This window comes from Squalius cephalus (assembly GCF_949319135.1).
Source record: "Squalius cephalus genome assembly, chromosome: 13".
Taxonomy (NCBI): Eukaryota; Metazoa; Chordata; class Actinopteri; order Cypriniformes; family Leuciscidae; genus Squalius; species Squalius cephalus.
Window position 1 is genome coordinate 8,338,317 of NC_137134.1, and position 21,315 is coordinate 8,359,631.

Here is a 21,315-nt window from a genome sequence, read left to right on the forward strand (position 1 = left end):
CCAGTTCTGTCCATTTACCATTCATATGCATAATCTGTTGTTATGTGATATGGCAATGCTTGTTTCCTCTATGCCATCTGCTCACTTTTCAGTTCCAAAGCAAGCAAACAACAGGATAACATGCTGTAGACATCATCAATGATGAACAGATGCTTTGGAACCATACAAGTCATTGAATGACTATGCACTTACCACACAATAGAAATCAAGGCCACAGGATGTGAAAACTACAAGACATTTATGGAGAGTAGAGAGAATGTATTACTGAAGGATTGTTGTTGAAGCTTGTAAAGCTTTTCTTGGCATCTGAGCAGCATGAAATTAGTTTTGTTTCTTTTTCTGAGCACTTGGTCTGAAACCGTTTCCAAAGTAATGGGTTCAGTTTAGTTACAGGTAAGGGTTTAGTTATTTCCTTGAGACCTACACAAGGTTTTTTTTTTTTTTTTTTACACAGACCAACACAATCACGTGTGGTTTAATTTGTATGCTTGGTTGGTCAGTGTATCTAATTCCATTTGATTTTTATCCAAAGCAACTTTCAATGTGTTACAGTTTCTCACTAGGTGTTCCCTGGTAACCCATTAAACCAACTGAAATGCCTTTGAAGGCTGTAAGACCTTTATGCTCATGTGTTTTTATAAGTTCTGTATCAATCAGCCATCAACAAGAAGATTGTTCATTGTCAATTATTTTAAATCCTCTAATTTTATTGATCAACTGGAGTTCCAAACTTTGTTGTTATTTTTACTTAGTTTTGCTTTAAAATGCACTTTTCAGTATAATTTAAACCATGACCTTTCAATACTTATGTGCTGTAAAAAAAAGACCTTTGACCAATCAGATAAAATACTGCAGTCAGCAGTTTGTTTATTCATACCTTGAGCAGTAAGATTAGACAAAGCAGCTCATAAAGGTTTAAAGGACCTTTTGTCACAATCCGTCATACTGATATGCAGTACATACATAATACTTGAGTGATCATACTCTATGAATTGCGCAGTGTTAATAATGTCCTGTTTTGTAGAAAATACTTTCAGTTGGGTTATTTATTATTGGATGAAATAAAGGCACTGAATAAGACAAATGAAACAAACAATTAAACTATTACAAAGGATTTTGATTTCTCTTAAAACAAAAATGTGTCCATCTTAACCTTGACAAAAAATTGTATTGGTCCACCATTAAAAAATAAACATCTGCTGCTTTATTAAAAAAAAAATATGGCATGCATGGTTTTTTTTGGATATTAGTTAATAATTAATTTTGTTCATCATGAGTTTTCTCTCAAACACTGAAGGATCATATAACTAGTTCTACAATAATCCTGGAGTTATCCTGTGCAGTAGACATTTCAGATAATGTTTAAGGTTTGCATTAACTATTAATAATACTAATCAAACTGCGTGTACATTAAAGTGTTAGCTTGTCTCAAATTTAAAATGGTGTTATCGTTCACTCATGCTTTTTTTTGCTCCAAACCACGACACTTACTTTTATCCACTGCTCTTTTCCATACCGTCAGTGTCGGGTGGAAACCTCGCATCTCCATATTTCATGATTTTATTTATTTTTTCTCCATAAATCATTACTATTGGTCACCCTTTACGTCTTTCTGTGGGTTTTGCATATATTTGACCAATTTAAAAAGAGACTGTGTGAGAAAACCTCGTAACTCCATTGGATCCTCAAACTTCATAACTCCACCAATGTTCTATGGTGAATGAAGTTCCTCCACAGTTTTGACCATCTTTAATTATAAAAACAAATACAGTCTTTTTTTACATTTTCCTGGAAAGTAGTGTGTTTGTTGATACGAAGTTTCCACCCGACAGCAACTGAAAAAAGCACAATGAAAATGTTATATAAGTGCATGTTTCATATCATCCTCCCTTCCAACAAAATCACCATTTGACATCATCATTGATTGCAAGTAAATACTATTGGACCACTTTTATGGGGATTTTTTTTGGGCATTTTGGGACTTGACAGTCCCAGTCCTCATTGACTTGATTTCAAATTTCACAGTTAGTCTTCCATGTAAGAAAGTTGATGGATTTGGTTTTATATTGCATATATTCTTGGAGCAAGCTGTCATGCTTCAGTGCTCAGTCAGGGTTGGCTGAACTGTGCTGCACTCTGGAACCATACTCTTTCCACTTCCTCTTTACCCAGCTCCCAAAGACGACTGAGCAGCTGCACACCTGTCCTGGCCGTGATCATCAAGTACTCCTCATTCTCTGGCTGCTGGATCACAGCGTGCCGGGCCAGAACCAGAGACTGGCAAAACCGACACAGAACCAGCAAATACAGCGAATCTCTTTCTGCCTCAGTGAGAGGAAAAACGCTTTCCCATCCCGCCACCACTGGCCCTCCGACATCGACCGGATTGGGATTCTCAATCATCATGTACATGATAGTTATGGCCAGCTCAAATATGAAATACCCACTGCTCATGTCTCCAAAATCAAGAATCCCGGAGATCTTGTACTTTGACGGTCCATCAGGTTTCACCAAGAGATTGTGGTCGTTGAAGTCTCCATGGTTAATGCCTGCAATGCAATAAAAATGTTATAAGGACTGCGTTGACTTCGGAGTGAAATACTTTAAATTCAAATAATGTCTTACACTTGCGAAACAATGGTAGTTTTGGCATGACTTGGATCTGGTACTGCTCAATAACGGCTTTAACAACCTTTTGTACAGGGTCCCCATCCATCAAGTGGAGATACTGATTTAAGAGAGGAACGCTGGTGAGATTCCATATAAAGTTCTCTCTCTGAAGGGAACTGATGTTTGGATGCTCCATCTTCACAAGAAAAAATAAACAAAAACAAATGCCTAAATTCAGGAAATTAAATTCAGGAAATTAAATGAGAAACCTTATGAAAAAAATCAAGGACAAAAAAAGCCTTTTCACACTAAGAATATATAACCATAAGGTTTTAAAAACAGTCACATTAGCTAAATTAGCAAAAAAGGTTCGTTGTCAAGTGTAGTGATGTTTGAAGCATAACTCACATGGAAGTCACTTTCAAAGCAAGCAGCTTTCTGTTAGTCAATGTGGCGAAATAATGTGACCATCTTGAAAAAGAGCAAAAGCTGCGTGGAGAAATCATGCAAAACTCCCGATTGTGCAGATTCCTACTGGAATAACTGGATTTCGCCAGTAAAATTTTGCAGAGCATCGGTAAATGTGACTCTATAAAAATAGCAGAGTCAACATCACAGCTATAACTATACCGCCGCAGAGGAACAATAATGTTGAAATCTCTGTTCGAACGATTTTTTTTCCGGCTGAAAACATTGACAGCCAATCAGAATACAGCTTTGAAGCGCGCACTCTGATATCATAACTGCAGCAGCGCACTGATAATAATCAACAGCTCGTAACTCTAAGATGATTCCGACATGTAGCGCTGTTGTGCTTCAGCCGACCCGAGTTCGAGTCCCGGCTCGTGGACCTTTCCCGATCCCGTCCCCCTCTGTCTAGCTAGTGTCCTCTTCTAATTAAAGGCAAAAACGCCACAAAAAAATATTGGTAACACCTAAAGAGCTGTTAACACATAAAAAGTTTTCAGTTTTTAGTTGATAACTGTAACGTGTTTTGGCCGTTCATTTACACGACTATGGCGTTTTGGGGGCCTTGAAAACACAAACTTTTAAAAAACGGGTTTCAACGTGCAAGTTTTCCGTTATCGACTCTGTGTAAAGTACAAAAACTTGATTCTGTGAAAACGGTGACGTCATGCGCATGTGTATTAAGCGTTCAGTCTATAGGCGCGTAGCGTATCTTTACAAAGTGGCATTGCCACCTACTGGCCTGGCATGAATAATACAGCGTTTTAGTCGTTTTCACGGATCCGTGTGAGCGGGGATCATTTTGACAATGCTGTTGTCTTTATGCGAAAAATGCATAAAAAAGTAAAAACTTTCCTGTTTTAAATACATCGCTGTCATGTAAACGTACCCTAAACAGCAGGTTTTATTCAAGTCAAAAAAATGTTACTTAATATCACTGATTCAATCTAAATGCATTAATTTATCAGTCCCTCCAGGATTTCACGATTTTTTTGTGTGATTTTTGCGATCAAAATGACTGATTTTGTGGTGGTAATTTCCAGAAATTTGTGAAAAAATTTGCGATTTTTATATTTTATAATTAGGACATCACATTTACCATAAAAGTATTATGTCAGATGCACAATAGTCATACATGACACAGATCACAAACAAAATGCATAAAGCTTGTTTATTTTGGTCTAATCAAATTCTCATCAAATTAACTTTTAAAACAACCTATGGGCCCAACCAGGAACATCCAAGAAATGATTTAAATAATCAAGTAAACACTCAGTAATGAAATAAGAACAAAGGAACAAATAACAAAAAGAAACAAAACAGGACAAATAAATACAAGGATACAGTTACAAACAGAGGATAATTTACGTTTTTTTTTTAAATTGTGCTGTAGCTATTGTTGTTGCTTGATTAACATTAACAACAGCAGGTAAATTAGGTTACTGTCACTTTAAGACCTACTACAGTAATGACAAACGTCCCAATCAGTTATTACTGATAGTTTTACGTAAATACTCGCCAAGATGAATATTTTGAAGTAATTGTTGCTATGTGTATTTGTTCAAGCGCTATAAAGAGAATTTACGCTGACAGGCGGTGACACGCAGTCAGTCACACACACACACACGCACACGCACACGCACGCACGCACACACACACACACACACTGCAGTCAGGCAGTCACTCGGTCAACACAAAACAATTTACCCCCACTCTCGTGCATGCTCTCGTGCAATATATCAGGATATTGCTTAGCCCGCTCCTTGGCGCTTATGTGAGAGGGCAGGTGAGACTAATTTTCTTTCGCCATGTGTCTGACAGACCGCTCACAGACATCACGCGTGCGCAACATCTGTATCCCCGTAAAATGCATTGAAACTTTAATTAAACTAGAGATATTTCAATTGGGTGATTATAATTTAATGTTTTGTGAGGTCTTTTTCATTTTTGTGATTATTTTGCGGTTAAATTAGGAATTATGCAGGACCGCAAAAAAATGCGACAATTTGTTGATTTTGCGTTGTATTCAGCGATCGCGGACTCGCGAAAAACTGGAGGGACTGATTTATACCACCAAACCTACTTTACATGGGTTTAATCTAATAGAAATAGCTCTTTAAAGTAATAATTGTAGGTTACCATTTGGTACTGATACCAATAGGTACTTAAGCTAACAATGATTTTAGGAAAAGCAGTGAAATAACTTTAAAAAAAGCAGTTTCCCTTTAACAATGGAATGTAATGGAATGAAAGATTTTACCTGCAGTAAAACTGTATCCAATGTGGCGGCCATTTTTCCAACGTCGTACAAGATCTGAGGACTGCTGGTAATTTTGGCTATGGTAGTGCCAGGCAGGTAGGCAAGTAAGCGCACTAAATATTTCTGCATGCCAAAACCACAATCTGTGATAGCAGAAAAATAAAATAAAACATTTGTTAATTAGCATTTGATTTACAATATAAATCCATACACATTTCTGAAAACCCCGTTTACTCACATTTAAAAACTACTAACAACAGGCCTTAGGGTATTTTATGACTTACTATTTAATGAAATTAATAACTAACAGGTACTCTTACCAAACTCCTCCAAGCTCATGAGTTGGCCAGTCAGAGTGGGCAAAGCGGTCTGGGCAGGAAGGCCTCTTTGGTGTAAGAAGTTCATAGAGTGCGTTTGTAACTCAGCAAGAGTGATGTTGTGACTGTCTGCAGAGTTCATAACCTTTAATACATATTCTCCACCCTCACTGGGGGCCACGTAAAAGTTCTGATCATCATAACCGGGCAACAGTCGAATGATGGACACGGTCAAGCCATAGAGACGTTTGATAATCTCTGTCACCTGGGAATCGCTGAGATTTGGCTTTGATTCCTTTGTTGCCATTGCTGAGGATGGGGGGGAAAATACACAAGTTATTGGCAAATCAAGAGCAATGACACTAAGAGGTTAAAGGAATTGTTCACCCAAAATGTCCAATAAAAACAATGTAAGTATGATTAAATAATGACAGAAATGTTATTTTGGGTTAACTATTTATTTAACAAGTGTTGTTTGCACACATAGTATCAAAAAAATTAAACCATACTCACCTAAAAAATACTGCTGGACCGAATGAACTAAAATAAATCACCTGGGCTAACTTAAAACTTTTTTTGTTTTTATCACAACTAAATCATGCATTATGTCGCAGGGTTTTACAATTTGTAATTCGTAATTTTGTCATTTCTATTCCTGCTGTCGTCTATATGAGCAGCGTAAATTATCAAATTATCAAACTCCAGTGTTGAGTCAAACTCATTGAAAGTCTCGCGCTTCTGACTAAAGTTATTCTTTGGTCTCTGCGCGAGGCGAACGGCAATTGCATTCAAAGAGATTTATATTAAACAGTATAAACACCGAATAACGATTTGATCAGAAAGCACAAGATACAGTAGTACCTGCTGAGGAATGTTGCTGGACTGGTCAGGTTACTGTGGTGGTGACGGTCAGTGGAGGTTTGAAGCTAGTGCTAATGTGTTGCACCGCACGTCATTACGTCACGAGACGTCATTACGTCTGCGAGTCCACTGTCGTGACCCTGGTTCTTTTGAACGCTTCACAAGGTAGGCGCACATTATTATTATTTATTATTTAATTTCACGTGTAACAGTTCAATTTGTTGCAGCCGTAATTTAAAGTTTTTCAAAGTTTTAATAAAATGCTATTTCTCTAACACCAACTCGGTCCAAACCCCTAAGAGAACATAACCAAACTTTGCATATAAATGGTTTGATAGAGGTATTAAGATTGTTTTCGATCTTGGAATTCTGATTTTTTTTATTTTTTTTATTTTTTCTGTACTAGTTCTTAAACTTATAAATAGCCTCATGCTAAGAATAGTTTCTATTAGTTTCTCGATTAAATCTAAAAAAAAAAAAAAAAAAAAAAAAAAAGCCATATACACTTTTTTTTTTTTTTAGTGCAGGTTTTTTATTATTGTTATTTTATTTGATTATAACTTGATCTTTATCAAGAAAATATACAGATCCATTGGATAACTGTCAATTTTGGTGTAGTTACAGAACCCACCAGCAGGGGTCAACATGACCATGCTAATCTCATCTCTTGAGACCCATGAATGAACAAAGACAACGGATTTGAAATAGAATGACTTATGACAATGCTAACGGGTATTTTCCTCCAGGCTGCAGCAGTGTGTCATTTGGTGGCATTATTTTCTTAATGTTTGATAATTTTAGTCATATTCTTTTGACCTCAACTAAATAAATAAGTGCATAAAACAATATATAATCTTAAAGACAGTCAGAGCAATGCTGATTAAACAATGTAAGTTTTCTTTAGCTTTCTTAGATCTGCTGACTGTGCATTATTGTGGTTTTGAGGCACATTTTTGAGGTTACAAGGTTATGGTTTTATAACAGAATTAGATTTTTTTTTTCCCTGTTTGATCATAAGAGTGTTGTTTGTAGTGTAAACAGAAAACCACAGAGATGGCTACCTGATTTAATGAATTCTTGACATGTCTAATGGCTAAGCACAGCAATTCACTAAAGAAAAAAGAAAAAAAAACACTAAAAGCTATTATTAAACTGTTAACTAACTACTATTACTATCAAAACTGTCTATTTTTTTTCTTTTTTCCAGCGTGCAGAGATGAGGAGGTCAGAGCAGGTCTCGCAGGCTCATGAAGGAAAATGAGTTGGCGTCAGGCGGGCTCGACTTCTGAATATACAGAGGAAGAATCGCATGCAGACACACGCCAGAAGCGAAACAGCAACTACGTACATGTCAAAGGGAAACGTTATCGTCTTCAGAAGCGCGTGAGGCTCTGCATCCTGTGATTGCGCTGATACAGCCTGTGAGGCTCGCATATGCTCAAGTCTTACCAAAGGTGAAATGAACGCTGCATGAATGTTTTCGTGCACCATGTCAGTTTATCTTGTTCTGTGAAGAAACTTTAACCTTTCCATTCCGCAAAAGGTTTCTTTATGGTGGACAACGGTTCCTCACATTATTAGCATGTTCATCAAACTAAGAAAAATTGTTATTTTAAGAACTGTTCACTGAAAGGTTCTCTGTGGAAGACTTAAAGTCTGTAAAAAGAGCTTTGAAAAGAGCTGTCACTTTTGTTGACAAGTAAACAGGAATTTCTCAGTCCAGGTTGCACAGAGAAAGAGTAAACATTGTCCATTTACATATACTATATTGTAACAATACAAAGCAGGTTGACTGCTATAAGCGATTTTAGCAATCCTATAAGATCACGACAAATCACACTGTACGACATGGATCTAATAAACTTGGGTACGACATGTATGTACACTGTATGATAATGACAGCTGTTGAATCAGAGGCAACGACGTAAGTTAGTATAGAAGAATAAAACCTCATCAGCATGTGCTAGTGGTGAACAAATAGAGCAAGATGAATCGCACTTTGGCAATTGTGGTTTTTAATGTGCACTGAAAAAAAAAAAGGAGGAAGCGAAAGAGGAGACGCGGTCATGGTTAGGGAAAAGCGTTACAACTTGGCATGGCAGTTTTGCAAGGTAAGTAGTTTTAAGTTTTAGCGCCATGTCGAGATTATCATGCTAAATTCCTGACAATGACTACGTTTACATGCGCTCCAATAATGCGATTATTTCTAATAATCAGAGTAAGATCTTTATCTCAGTAAGATGTTTACATGACACGGGCAGAACTCCTCACCTTTGATCAAAGTATTGCGTTAACATGAGGTAAAGTTTAATCGCAATATTGCAAAAATCCCATTATAACCGCATTATGAGGGGTGTACTGTATGTAAACGCACTCACTGTCAGAAAATTATCGCAGGCTATCTTTGGTTGAAAGACCATGAACAACAAGCCTCTTTCACTGTACGACGACCACCGTTTAAGAGTCACGACCACAGAAATCACCACTATTGGTCATCTTTCGTCTGGGACAGACCAAAATCATACAGTGTGTACCGAGCATAACTCCACAGATTAGCAGTAGTCGAAACATGAAGCTCAAGATCTGGATTCTCCATCAGAGATGGTGTTATTATTAGGAGATACGAAGGTCCATGGCTCTATGGTCATGTGTGCCTTGATAACCAACCACTTTACAGCCTTGAAGTCATTGAATTTCATTCACAGAAATTTGAAAACCATAGAAATGAATGAGAAGTGCTGTAAACTGAGTCACAAAAATCACAACATTGTGTCTGTGAAATTGTGAAATCTTTGACTTTTCCTATTAATCAGCATTTATTTCACCATAAACTCTTAAAATAGATAATCCAAAGAGCAAACATGTTGAAGATTCAATAAATTATAAGCTGTTTTTTTTCCACAAAAGCAGTTGATTCAGCGTAGTGAAGCCTCTCCTCCATTGACATCTACTCAAAAGAACGGCCTCTGGTCTCCTTCCTTGCAAACTGCAGCGTTACGCTTTTTTTGCTAACCTTGGAGACTTGAGTCAAAGTGGCTTTCCATCTCTCAGACAGCCTTGCCCATGTCATTTCCTGTTTGCAAAACCTCAAACAAAAAGATCAATGGGTGTAACACTTTGTACTGGCATCATTAGAAGTGCTGTGTAACACAAATTATAATTAGGAGCAGAACAAAACTGCACATTTGTACATAACACGTGGGTGAAATTGGGAATTTGGAAAATGTATCTATAATACAGTGTCAACAGCTTTACATTACTAAGATAATACAACAAGTAGACAGATTAATTAGATTAATTATTTGATTAATTATTTAATTTATTCCTGAATGTGTAAGCTGTAATTCATTTTCCTTGTTCATTTGAAATATTTCTCCACAGAGACAATATATCCCATAATGCTCTTCTGCAGTAGTGCTCGCTGTAAGAAATAAACTGATGGACCACAATCCCTGGGGATTTTAATCATCTGGACACTTTTAAATTTGAGGATGCAACCATCTGAGAAATCATGTTTTAATTTAACACATTTAATTAATAGCACTGAAATCGGTATTTAAATCATAATTAAATACCAGATTAGCTCAGTGCTTCAGTTTACCTTAGAAACATCTTCCCTAAAATACAATTTGCCTAAAAATCTTGACCTTGAACCTCCAATCTCACAATAGGAGAAACACTGTAGGGATCTTTCATCATCTCTGGCAGATATAGTGTCCCAGGCTATTCTTTAGGTCAGGACTGCAAGTACTTATTTAGTCGTGAGAATGGCCGTGTCCTAACCAAACGCAAAGCGACATGCGTTAAATTATTTTTTAACCAGCCGCGACGGCGAGACGCAACAAGAGACTCTATTTTTAGAAACTCTCTTATGTCTGCTTTGTCACTGCTGGAACAACAACATACAAATTATGACAATGATCTTGTATGGAATCTTGGCGTTTCCATCGACTCTGAAAAAACCTGGAATTGACCCCCCCCCCCTTAAAAAAATAGTGAATATATTTCTGATATGATTTTGTACTTATCTATTTCATTGTGAGTTCATTGCATTTGCAGAGAGAGACTCCATCCACATGCTCTCCTGATTGGCTGTGATTTTTGATTGATTTTGTCGCATCTCGTACTAGCTTTTCATCTAGTACGTCTAGTTTCATCTAGATGCGCGATTTTTTCCCCCCAAACCAGTTCAGAGGAAACTCGGCCCCGCAGATGATTCTAAAGATATCTTTGGTCCAGAAAACATCCATTGCAACGGTGTCCAAAGTGCGTGAATAGCGGTTGGCGCTCTGCCTTTGTAAATCGGCACCAAACGCCAATCCCACTGAATCGTTCTTCTTCAGACAGTTGACTTGTCATCGTCTGAACAAGCGCGACATAGAAGTTCCTCGCCATACAAAAGCACTTCATAGAAGCTATTGTGAACGCTCCGCTCCACTGTCGTGTTCCGGCATATTATTTACATTTTTTGTTTATTTAAATTAAAAGGTGTTCTGATCTATTATTCTCTCATACTGTTATAGTTAACGATTCAATGACATTATAAGGGGACATTTTGCAGGTGTTTTTCATTGCAAGTGTTCAATTTAAAAAATCTTTCTGTCTTTATAATTTCTAGTGAATTTTTTTTGGTAGTGAGAAGTGAGGTGGGGTTTGGGAGGTGGGGTTTGGGGGGGGGGGGGCTAGATTTTCTAGAGCATGATCGAAAAAAGTTTGAGAACCACTGCATTGGTCATGTCAATCACAGTGCTTATTGCCTAAATGCAAATACCTGACCCTACTCTTCTTGTAGACAGATAAACTGCTTGTCGCTGGAATCTTATCGCGTCTGGTTAGGACGCAGTGTCAGGTGCTGATTGAGTTTTGTACAATATTAAAACAATTTTCATTTGAGTTCATTTATTCCCTGTATGTAGCAATGCGGAGTAAGCTATTTTCTGTGAGTTCGGTCCGGCATACTCTCACGTGTTTCACGTGATGTGAAAGTTTCCACTATCCCTTTTAAGGACCAAGTGGTGAGCTTGCAAGCACTGCCTTGGGATGAAGCAAACCCAGCCTTGTCGTTGCTGTGTCCAGTACGCCCCCTACATGTTTACTTGGACCACACACAGAGCTTCAGAAGCTCTGAGGAGCTCTTTGGCTGTTTTGGGGGACAGCAGAAGAGGAAGGCTGTGTCCAAACAGGATGGCTCATTGGATTGTGGATGCCATCGCCTTGGCATACCAGGCCCAAGGCATGCTGTGCCATTTAGGAGTGTGTGCAAACACCGGGAGAAGTGTTGCATCCTCCTAGGCTCTAGCCAATGCCACCTCTCTAACAGACATCTGTAGAGCAGCAGGCTGGGCGACATCCAATACCTTTGTGGGATTTTATAATCTCTGTGTTGAGCCAGTTTCGCCCCATGTGCTATTGGGTATGAACAGTTACAGACAACGGGCTGGGTGTACCACTTGCACACAGCATCTTTTCCCCTCCCTGAAGTGATAAAGTGCGCTTTTATTGTTTTAGAGAGTTCCCTGGATTGGCGAACCCTGGATGCGAATTTTCCCTCAGCATCCTGCAGTAGTCGAATTCAGTGGAGGAAATTGATGAGATTTAAAACAGACAGTGAGGAGGCTTGTCTAATGGGTAGAGGCAGATCACTCCACAGTTTAGGAGCTGCCACAGCAAAAGCACGGTCCCCCCTGAGCTTACGCTTTGTTTTGGGCACATTCAGGAGCAGTTGATCAGCTGACCTGAGAGAACGAGTGGGTGTGAAAGGATGTTGCAACTCTGAATTATAGAGTGGGGCGAGACTGTTTTTGGGAATTTAAAAGCAAATAAAAGAATTGTAAATTGAATCGCAAAATGTACAGGCAGCCAGTGAAGTGAGGCTAACATGGGCAAAATGTGCTTTTGTATACGTGTTCCAGTTAAAAGCCGCGCCACAGCATTTTGTACCATCTGTAGATGGGCTATAGAAGAGCCACTAACCCCCACATACAGTGCATTACAGTAATCCAGCTGAGTGGTAACAAAGGCGTGGATTACTGTCTCAAAATGTTGCCTCTGAAGATATGGCTTTATTGTGGCCAGCTGCCTCAATTGAAAAAAGCTTGATTTAATGACTGCCCTGATCTGACTGTCGAGCTTAAGGTCAGAGTCAATTTTAACCCCTAGGTTAGTGATGGTTGGCTTGGTGTACTGGGCCAAGGCACCCACAACAACAGGAGGGGTCCCATTAGTGCCACCAAAAACCATCACTTCTGTCTTTTGTGCATTGAAACTTAAAAAGTTAAAAGCCACCCAGGCTTTTATATCTTCAACACACTCGAGTAGTGGTCTAACAGTGTCATTCTTTTTAAGAGGCACATAAATGTGGTTGTCGTCCGCGTAACAGTGGAATGACATGCCATGCTTTCCAATTATTGAACCAAGCTGGAGCAAATAAAGAGAGAGGAGAAGAGGGCCTAAAACTGAACCCTGAGGGACCCCACAAGAGAGAGGAGCAGAGGAGGACTCAGAGTCACCACAGCTGACACAGAAGGACCGGCATTTCAAGTAGGACCTGAGCCATTCCAGTGCTATGCCCTTGATGCCCACCCACCGCTCTAAACGAGTGATTAGGATTTTATGGTCCACAATGTCAAACGCAGCAGTTAAATCAAGAAGTAGAAGAATAACACAATCACCAGAGCCAGTAGCTAAAAAAATATATAATTAAAAACTGTTAAAAGAGCAGATTCTGTGCTGTGTAGAGTTTTAAAACCAGACTGGAAACTGAAAGAAGGGGTAGTTTGGAGATAGGCCTAAAATTACAGAGGTCTGCAGGATCCAGACCAGGTTTTTTATCAGAGGTTGCACTACCGCGTGTTTAAAATGTGCAGGGACCACACCTGAGGAGAGACTGCTATTGACAACTGCAAGAACAGATGACCCTACAGTGGGGAAAACCTCCTTAAAAAGTCGAGGAGGGACAGCATAATGTGGTGGACCTGAGGACTTCAAATGCCCAACAACCTCCTGTAACACAGACAAAGTCACAGGCTCAATTTTGTCAAAGACAGCAGAGCAGGGGACAGAGACTGAGGGGTCGTAAGCAGAAGGTGAGATTGGAGCCCTAGTGGAAGTGACCTTATCAATAAAAAAGTGAAGAAAGTTTTCACAGACAGCAGGGGAGGCATCAACACAGATAATTTGCGAGGCATTAAGAACTGAATCAATAGTTTTAAACAAAACAGAGGCTTGTTACAGTTTGACAGAATAATTTCAGAGATGTGTTTTCTTTTAGCATCTTTCACAGTTTTCTGATAATGACGCCAGCAGTCCCTTAGTATTTAGGGAATCAATATGGTCAGAAAACACTGTGTCACAGATCTCTCGATTAAGAACAGGCAAAACAAAGGATAAAACAAGATTGAGCGTGTGTCCGTGTTCGTGTGTGGGGCCAAACACAGACTGCACAAGATTAAAAGAGTCAATGAGGTATATGGTAATCCCATATGATGTATTGTCCATGATATGGTTTCACTAACGGTAAACCTGTCTCTTCCTCTAGGCAGAGCTCCTTCTCTGCCACCAATCTCTGTTTTTGTAGTAGTCCCTTCCTCTTTGGTTTGGACCTACCTTAGAGACCTCTTTCCGCGTGTGGTACTTCCCAGTTGGGAAGTCTTTGTAATGTTTTCTCCACATATTAACCTACCCTTAAAGTAGGATGTGGTATCCATAGTGTTGTCCTTACTATCTAGCAGACAGAGTGTTTCCCCAGTGCTAATTCTGATCTGCACAGCTGAGAGTTTTATTGAAACAAAAGAAAGATAAAAGGTCAAAAGCCCAGCTGAAGTGACCTATTCACATGGTACACTGTAATGAATTGCTGTAAAAATTACAGCATTATTTTACAATAGCTGGTTTTCTAATAATACAGCAATTTTGCTGTAAACTGCAATGCATTATGGGGTCGCGCTGCGGTTTGACTTTCGGGTAGCGCAATAGTGCTTCACAAATGTTTGGTAACTCGTAGGCTTCATATTGGTAACCCCGGATCACACATCCCCCGACCGCGGGGCAAGAAGGAGACTTGCGCGGGGCTTCAGCAGCGCAGTTGCGGTAGTATTTCACACATTTCACCCCGGCGCTTCAGCTGCTATGGGCAGAAAACCTATGGGCTCCCATGTTAAGAGTTAGATGCTTTAATTACATCAGTTGGTATGCACACGCAGTCATCTGTTGGCATGGGCGCCAACAGTTCATGCACTCTTCCATACTAAAATATAGTTTAAATGTAAAAAGCTGGAAAATAAAAATGGTATAGTTAAAAATAACTATTGTCACATGTGGTATTGTTTAAGGAGACACTTTGACAAGTGGCACTGGAAGGCCATACTGTTCACAGCATATTACATATTCAATCTTGAGTACCTGGAGGAGGCAACGTACCTTGGAGCTCATTCAAATGTAATGATTGAATTCTTAACAACCTCAGTACCTGCATTTTACACATGTATTGTATTAAATATCATAACTTGCCTTTTATAGATATATGATATGTTTTATATCTGTTGAGGCCTTTAACACAATGTTTCTCAGCTCGAGAAGAGATAGAATTTTTAGGGCGAATGATTTAGATGTCTCCCTCTTTAACACTAGCAAGCTAATAAGTTAAATCAGGCGTTTTAATAAGTGGCATTATAAGTGGCTCGGGACTCGAATTGAGAAACACTGCTCTAACATATGGTCCAATTTCAAAAACATGATTACAGGCCTCAAAAGCTAAAACCAATAATTACATATTGTCTGTTTCCTGACCCTTTAGGCGCTTTTTATGTATTAATCCGGAGAGAAGAACAAAGAAGTCAAGAGGACAATTGCCATCTAAAACAACAGGGCAAATGGTACAGAAGAAACAGGTTGCAGTGAACCCACATGTTGCCACTCTTCTCAGCAAAGTGATGGATTATCAGTGGGATTTCTGAAATGTAAGAAGTACACACACACACACACACACACACACACACACACAGATCTATTCTTCCTTCAATTGTCACCTTTTAATACTCTCTATCTGTCTCTGACTGCATCATTATGTTTTGTAATATATCTAATATATTGTCCTCTTTGTTATTTTCAGTATTTCTAGCCACTCTTTGCATCCTGTGATGGAACAGCATCTGGAGCTGAATTGTTCTCCATTTTTGATCAGAAGTTTGTTGGACTCACTTGGGGCCTTTTTGTTTGGACATGGTTGTCTGGTAATGAAGTGTTGAAAATTCAAGGCCATGACAGCTAATTTTACACATACCAGAAAACCTTTTAAATTCCAAAATAATAGATCATCAAACACTAACAGATCTCCCCCCCTATTAATATTGAGCAAAACATGAAATAACTCTTAATTTTAACATTTGCTCTCCTTTAACAGTCAGAAACAAAGCATGCTGGGAACTAGAAATATACAATGTACACAATAAAGGATAAAACTTTGTGAATATGTAATGCTATGTTTGTCTTCATTTATATAAATATTTTATATGTATTGATAGCCATACATGACCAATGCATATATTGCAGTATATTGAAAAATGTAAGCACTAGATTCCCATATATGGAAATGTATATCGCATTATATTTTGCAGTATATTCCCGTTTATTTCTGTTCCGTAAGGGACCCCTAGTGTCAGTCAATCAACACCACATCAAAGTGACTGACAGATAGAGAACGTCTCGGTTACTGTTGTGACATCCTTTCCCTGATAGACGTGGTGTCACCCCTGCCACAATAAGTGACCGCTGAAATGCCCGGGACAGTCTCGGCTCCTCAGCACGAATCTGAATGAGTGATGCACGCCGGCTCCCTCTTATACCCGTATATCAGAGGAGTGGCATGCAGATTTCACTCTCCAATTCTCCTTGGCCTTTTCTCAAAGTCTCAGAGGTGTTTGGGGCTCCCAAGGGCGACCCCTAATTTCAGTCAATCAACACCACATCTCGTTCCTTCCCTCAGGGAACAGAGGTAAGAGAGATGTTTTACCCAACAGACTTCAATACTTTAGACACATATGATAATGCTGACATTTACACTTGCTTACCATTTAAGAGAGAACATCATGTGAATAAATTACTTTGATAGCCGCTCTTCAACACAAACCCGTCCTAAATAACGCACCTCTGTGTGCATCATTCCATGTTGTGCATGTCAAATAAAATCAGTAAAAATAAATTAATGTAATTTATGTTATTTTTTGTATCAGTATTTATTTATTGATCTTTATTAATTTCAAACATTATGGACCATAGTTTCTGAATGTTATTTAAAAAAAAAACATTATATATTCATTATTGAGTAGTATCTATAAATGGAAACATTTTTTACTGGGGGATGCACTGATACTGATACAAATATCTGAATCTGGCCCGATACTGCGCTTGTGTACTCGTACTTGTACTCATTAAAATGCTCTGATACCAACAACCGATACCACACAGCGTGAGCTTGTCGAGCGTGCATCCCTTTTCCGGAAACATCGCTGGAAAATTTTATTTTATTAGTTGAGAAATAAAATGTGTAACTATATATTGGATCCATGCATTCCCTCTTAAAGTGACAGCAGTCTAATAAACCTACTGATGTGTTTTTAAAGGGTTAAAGTTAATAAAGATTCATCAACGTTTCAATGTTGATTCAACAATCAAATGTAAAATAACAGCATAGTTTTCACTGTATAAGTTAAATATATTTGATTACGTTATTCAAATTCTGTACCATTTTTGCTGTAGTATCAAAATTGTAATTGAGAATTGTTATATTTTACTGGTATCTAAACACTTGAACCATTGACCCAACCAGGCCCGTAGAAAAAATCCTTAGCACTGAGCCCTGAAGCAGCTCTTAATATGTGCTGTGCAATTATATGAAAGATCAAATATGATAGAGCAATATAATGAACAGTGAAAGTAATAGAATCTTGTACAATACATTTTAACAGGCACAATTAAGCATGAAAATAACTGAAGGAAATAGATTTGTTAAACTAACTAAACCTATGAATATGATTAATATTCTTTTGGTTTCTTTATCTAATACATTTAAAAATTACAAATGCAATGAAAATACTGGTATCGGAGAGTACCAACAAGTATCGGTATTGGCCTAGTTCTGGAAAAAGTGGTATTTTTACTGTTAGTTACGTGAGGCAAAAAGTTTGAATGAAGGAAAAACTGAAATTCACAGCAAGTAAACAATCGTCTGCTCGCGTGTTTGAAGGCTGCTATTGGATTATTCAAATTCAAAACTTCATAGTCTTTACGACCTACTCTACGTAAGAACAAATAGTGCAACCAAATAAAGTTCAAAGTTAGTTACAAACTAGTAGTTACTCAGTCTCTAGTGTGAACTTTGCGTTCCAATTTAAGTAAGAACTTGACAAATGACTGGTGCAACCCTAAAAAGGTGAATAAGTGTGCGTGTTTGAAAGCAACTATAGACCGTCTTAGTCAGGGTAGCGCCAGCGCCATATTTATTTTTTTGACAGGAATGAAAACGAGGCTGTGAAGGATAGAAATACACTGCATTCAATTGATTGCACTGTTCTTTAACTACATACCGATTGTTCAGTTGACAAATGTCTTTCTGGAAAAAAATCTTCAGTTGACAAAAACTCCACAAAACAGTTTTGAATGTTGTGAGTTGTGAAAATTATGTGATCTAGGACCTTTATACAGTGTTTTCCATTGTAAAGACTGTAAGGCTATGTTCACACTGCAAGCCTTAGTGCTCAATTCAGATTTATGCTCAGATCTGATTTACTTTTTTTTTGTTTTTTTCACATTATTTTTTTTAATGTGGCCAATATCAGATTCAAATGTGAACTCCTTACGGTCCCAAATTAACTTGCATGCACAAAAGAATAATAAGAAGAAGGCGGGCAGCATGCTGTCATAAGGAAGTATAAACTGAGGTTACTAAAGTAAGCATTTACCCATTAATCTGCCTTGTTGGTTTGATTGCTTCTATTGTTCTCCTTATTTGTAAGTTGCTTCGGATAAAAGCATCTGCTAAATGATTAAATTTAGTTTCAATGTGTATTGTGGTTGTCCATATGCAAGCCCTTACGAAAAAGAAGTTTATTCAAGTGTTCTATTAGTATACTTCTTTTAAACTAAAAATAAGAAAGTATACTTTCAGTCTACTTTTTATGTACTTCTCAGAAATATACTTCAAATTGCACTTAAGTATACTTGACATATACTGACAGAAACGTCTAAGTATATTTGGCCTATACTTGTTGATCGAGATATACTTAAAAGTATAATTAAGTATTCTAAGTATTCTTGGCTTGTACTTGTGTTTACTATTTTGATTTAGTAGCTTATTAAATACTTTTTTAAAAACATAATATTACATAAACTAACATGTTCAGCTTTATATAGTAACAAACTTTCTGGTGGAATAGCCTATAGAGTAAATAAAATAAGCATGGAAAATAAGTTTATTCAAGTGTTCTTTTAGTATACTTCTTTTCAACTAAAAAGAAGAAAGCATACTTTCAGTCTACATTTTATATACTTCTCAAAAATATACTTAATTACACTTAAGTGTACTTGACTTATACTGAGAGAAAAGTCCAAGTATATTTGGCCTATACTTGTACTCAATCTTTTGATCGAGATATACTTAAAATTTTAATTATTCAAAGAATACTTGGCTTGTAGTTGTGTTAACTCTTTTGATCGAGTAGCCTATTAAATATACTTTTTTTACATTGTTTTTCATATACAGTCTTATGCAACTTTGTTTGAAAATATTGATTAAAATGTTGATATAAAACAGATATGTTTCTAATTCTGCGTATCTGAATTTTTGTGTAGGCTAGTTCACTGGTAGTGTACATATTTACTTTAATTAAACTTTTCCCCACCATTGACTGAAATTTCCAGCTATCCATGTTTTCACTGGTATACGGTAGGGGGCGCTATGACACATCTTCTAGTACAGAATCTCTGGATCAAAACACAGGAGAAGAAGAAGCTGAACCATGTGATAGAAGATTGCTCACTCAAATGTAAAATAATGTGATCATCAAACATTAAACAGCTTGCAAATCAAAACTGCTTAATGTTTTCAAATGAAATTAAGCGTAGGCCTAACCCATGAAGAGAAAACGACTGTGAAGCTTTGGGGGTGTTGGACTTGACCTACTCCACCTGTGTTTTTTGATCATCGTTCTGGATCTGATCAAGGCGTAGTCTTTGACAAAAATGTGATTTTCTCAACTATTTTCTCAACATTTTAACAAAATGTTGTCTTTCTTTATGAAACTTACTGACATTCGAGTGTTGATAAAAAAAGGATGCATGAAGCTAATCAAATGTTTTTCAAATTAAAGTAGAGTTAAAGGTATTTTTCAAGTATAAAAAATAACATTTGAACATAGTAGTATACTGTAGGCCTACTGCAACTGCAAAAATTGTATATAAATAGTAAACTATAAGTATAATGTTAAGTTCACTTAAAAAAAAATTGTAGAATAAAACTACTAAACTAGTAGTTTACTGAGAGTACACTAAAAGAGTAAAAATAATATATAAATGGTAAACTATAAGTATGATGCTAAGTTCACTTAAAGAAAACGATACTCGGTTACTCACGTAACCTCGGTTCTCTCTAGAGAGGGAACGAGTATTGCGTAAGGAACTTACGCTACGGGAAAAGTCATCTTTTCTCGAGATACTGAAGCCAAAAAATTATCCTTAATTAATTTTTCATAATTTGTCAACGCAGTGCAGCAGGCAGCACAGCAGAGCTAGAGCGGGCAATACTGCGTGCTCATTGGCTGCCGCGCGGCAACTGCTTAAGCCTACCAGTGAGCCCCGCGTGACGTCACGCCCAATCAGGGTGCGCGCGCCCTCGCGCGTCACAGCCCGCCAGAAGGGGCGGCGTCAGAGCGTATAAAAACAGGGCTCGGAGGCTTAATTCTCTGGTTTCTGTCGAATGAAGCGACATGAGCTCGAGGCGCAAGCACGGCAGGGAACGCAATACTCGTTCCCTCTCTAGAGAGAACCGAGGTTACGTGAGTAACCGAGTATCGTTCTCTTACGAGAGGTTCTCTCGTATTGCGTAAGGAACTTACGCTACGGGAACCCTTTGTCAACGCCGTGCGCGCCATGCATCCACACACAACTCCAGGGGGAGGGGACCCGGGGAGTGAAGAGTGGGGAGAGAGGTGGCCAGCAATGCGGGCCAACACATGTACATAAGCACCCGTAGGGAGAAACAGAGCGGCGCAGCCGGTCTGTATATAAAAGCTTTCCCTGAAAGTGCGGCTCGACCAGAAGAGTCAAATCTAATATCCAGCCTGCGAAGAGCAGGGCATGAACATGATTTTAGACTGCAAGAAGTTTAGCCTGCAGGGCGGGAACTTCCAGGTTATAAAACCTAACAAATGTAGACGGGGAGGCCCAGCCTGCTGCCGTACAAATGTCATAAATGGAAATCCCACTGGACCATGCCCACGATGAGGCAACGCCTCTGGTGGAATGAGCCCGTATGCCCAGAGGGCACTGCAGGTCTTTGGACGCGTATGCTGTCGCAATAGCGTCCACTATCCATCTGGATAGCGTCTGTTTCGAGGCGGCGAGACCCTTGGTGTGCCCACCAAACGAAACAAAGAGCTGCTCTGAGAGCCTGAAGGCTGCAGAGCGCGTAATATAAAGCCTTAACGCCCTGACAGGGCAAAGGAGGTTATTATCGACCTCGCTGGCTGCCGGCGGCAGGGCTGAGAGGGAGATAACCTGTGCTCTGAAAGGAGTACCCAACACTTT

General features: G+C 38.5%; 1 protein-coding gene across 1 annotated transcript; it reads right to left on the reverse strand.

Annotated features, from left to right (window-relative positions):
* Positions 1-407: 407 nt before the first annotated feature.
* hykk.2 (hydroxylysine kinase, tandem duplicate 2) lies at positions 408-6,688 on the reverse strand. Its single transcript, XM_079890064.1, has 5 exons — positions 6,517-6,688; positions 5,659-5,964; positions 5,339-5,481; positions 2,626-2,806; positions 408-2,549 (listed from the first exon to the last, which is right to left on the reverse strand). Exons 2-5 carry the CDS (start codon positions 5,960-5,962, stop codon positions 2,110-2,112), a joined length of 1,068 nt encoding a protein of 355 aa, XP_079746190.1. The 5' UTR covers positions 5,963-5,964; positions 6,517-6,688; the 3' UTR covers positions 408-2,109.
* Between the last annotated feature and the right edge of the window lie 14,627 nt (positions 6,689-21,315).

Excerpts from the sequence above, each read along its gene's own strand:
- hykk.2 (XM_079890064.1), bottom strand. The coding sequence starts at position 5,962 with ATGGCAACAAAGGAATCAAAGCCAAATCTCAGCGATTCCCAGGTGACA. Across the intron at positions 5,482-5,658 it reads CATGAGCTTGGAGGAGTTTG|ATTGTGGTTTTGGCATGCAG; the intron begins GTAAGAGTACCT and ends CTGCTATCACAG. Across the intron at positions 2,550-2,625 it reads ACTACCATTGTTTCGCAAGT|GCATTAACCATGGAGACTTC; the intron begins GTAAGACATTAT and ends ATTGCATTGCAG.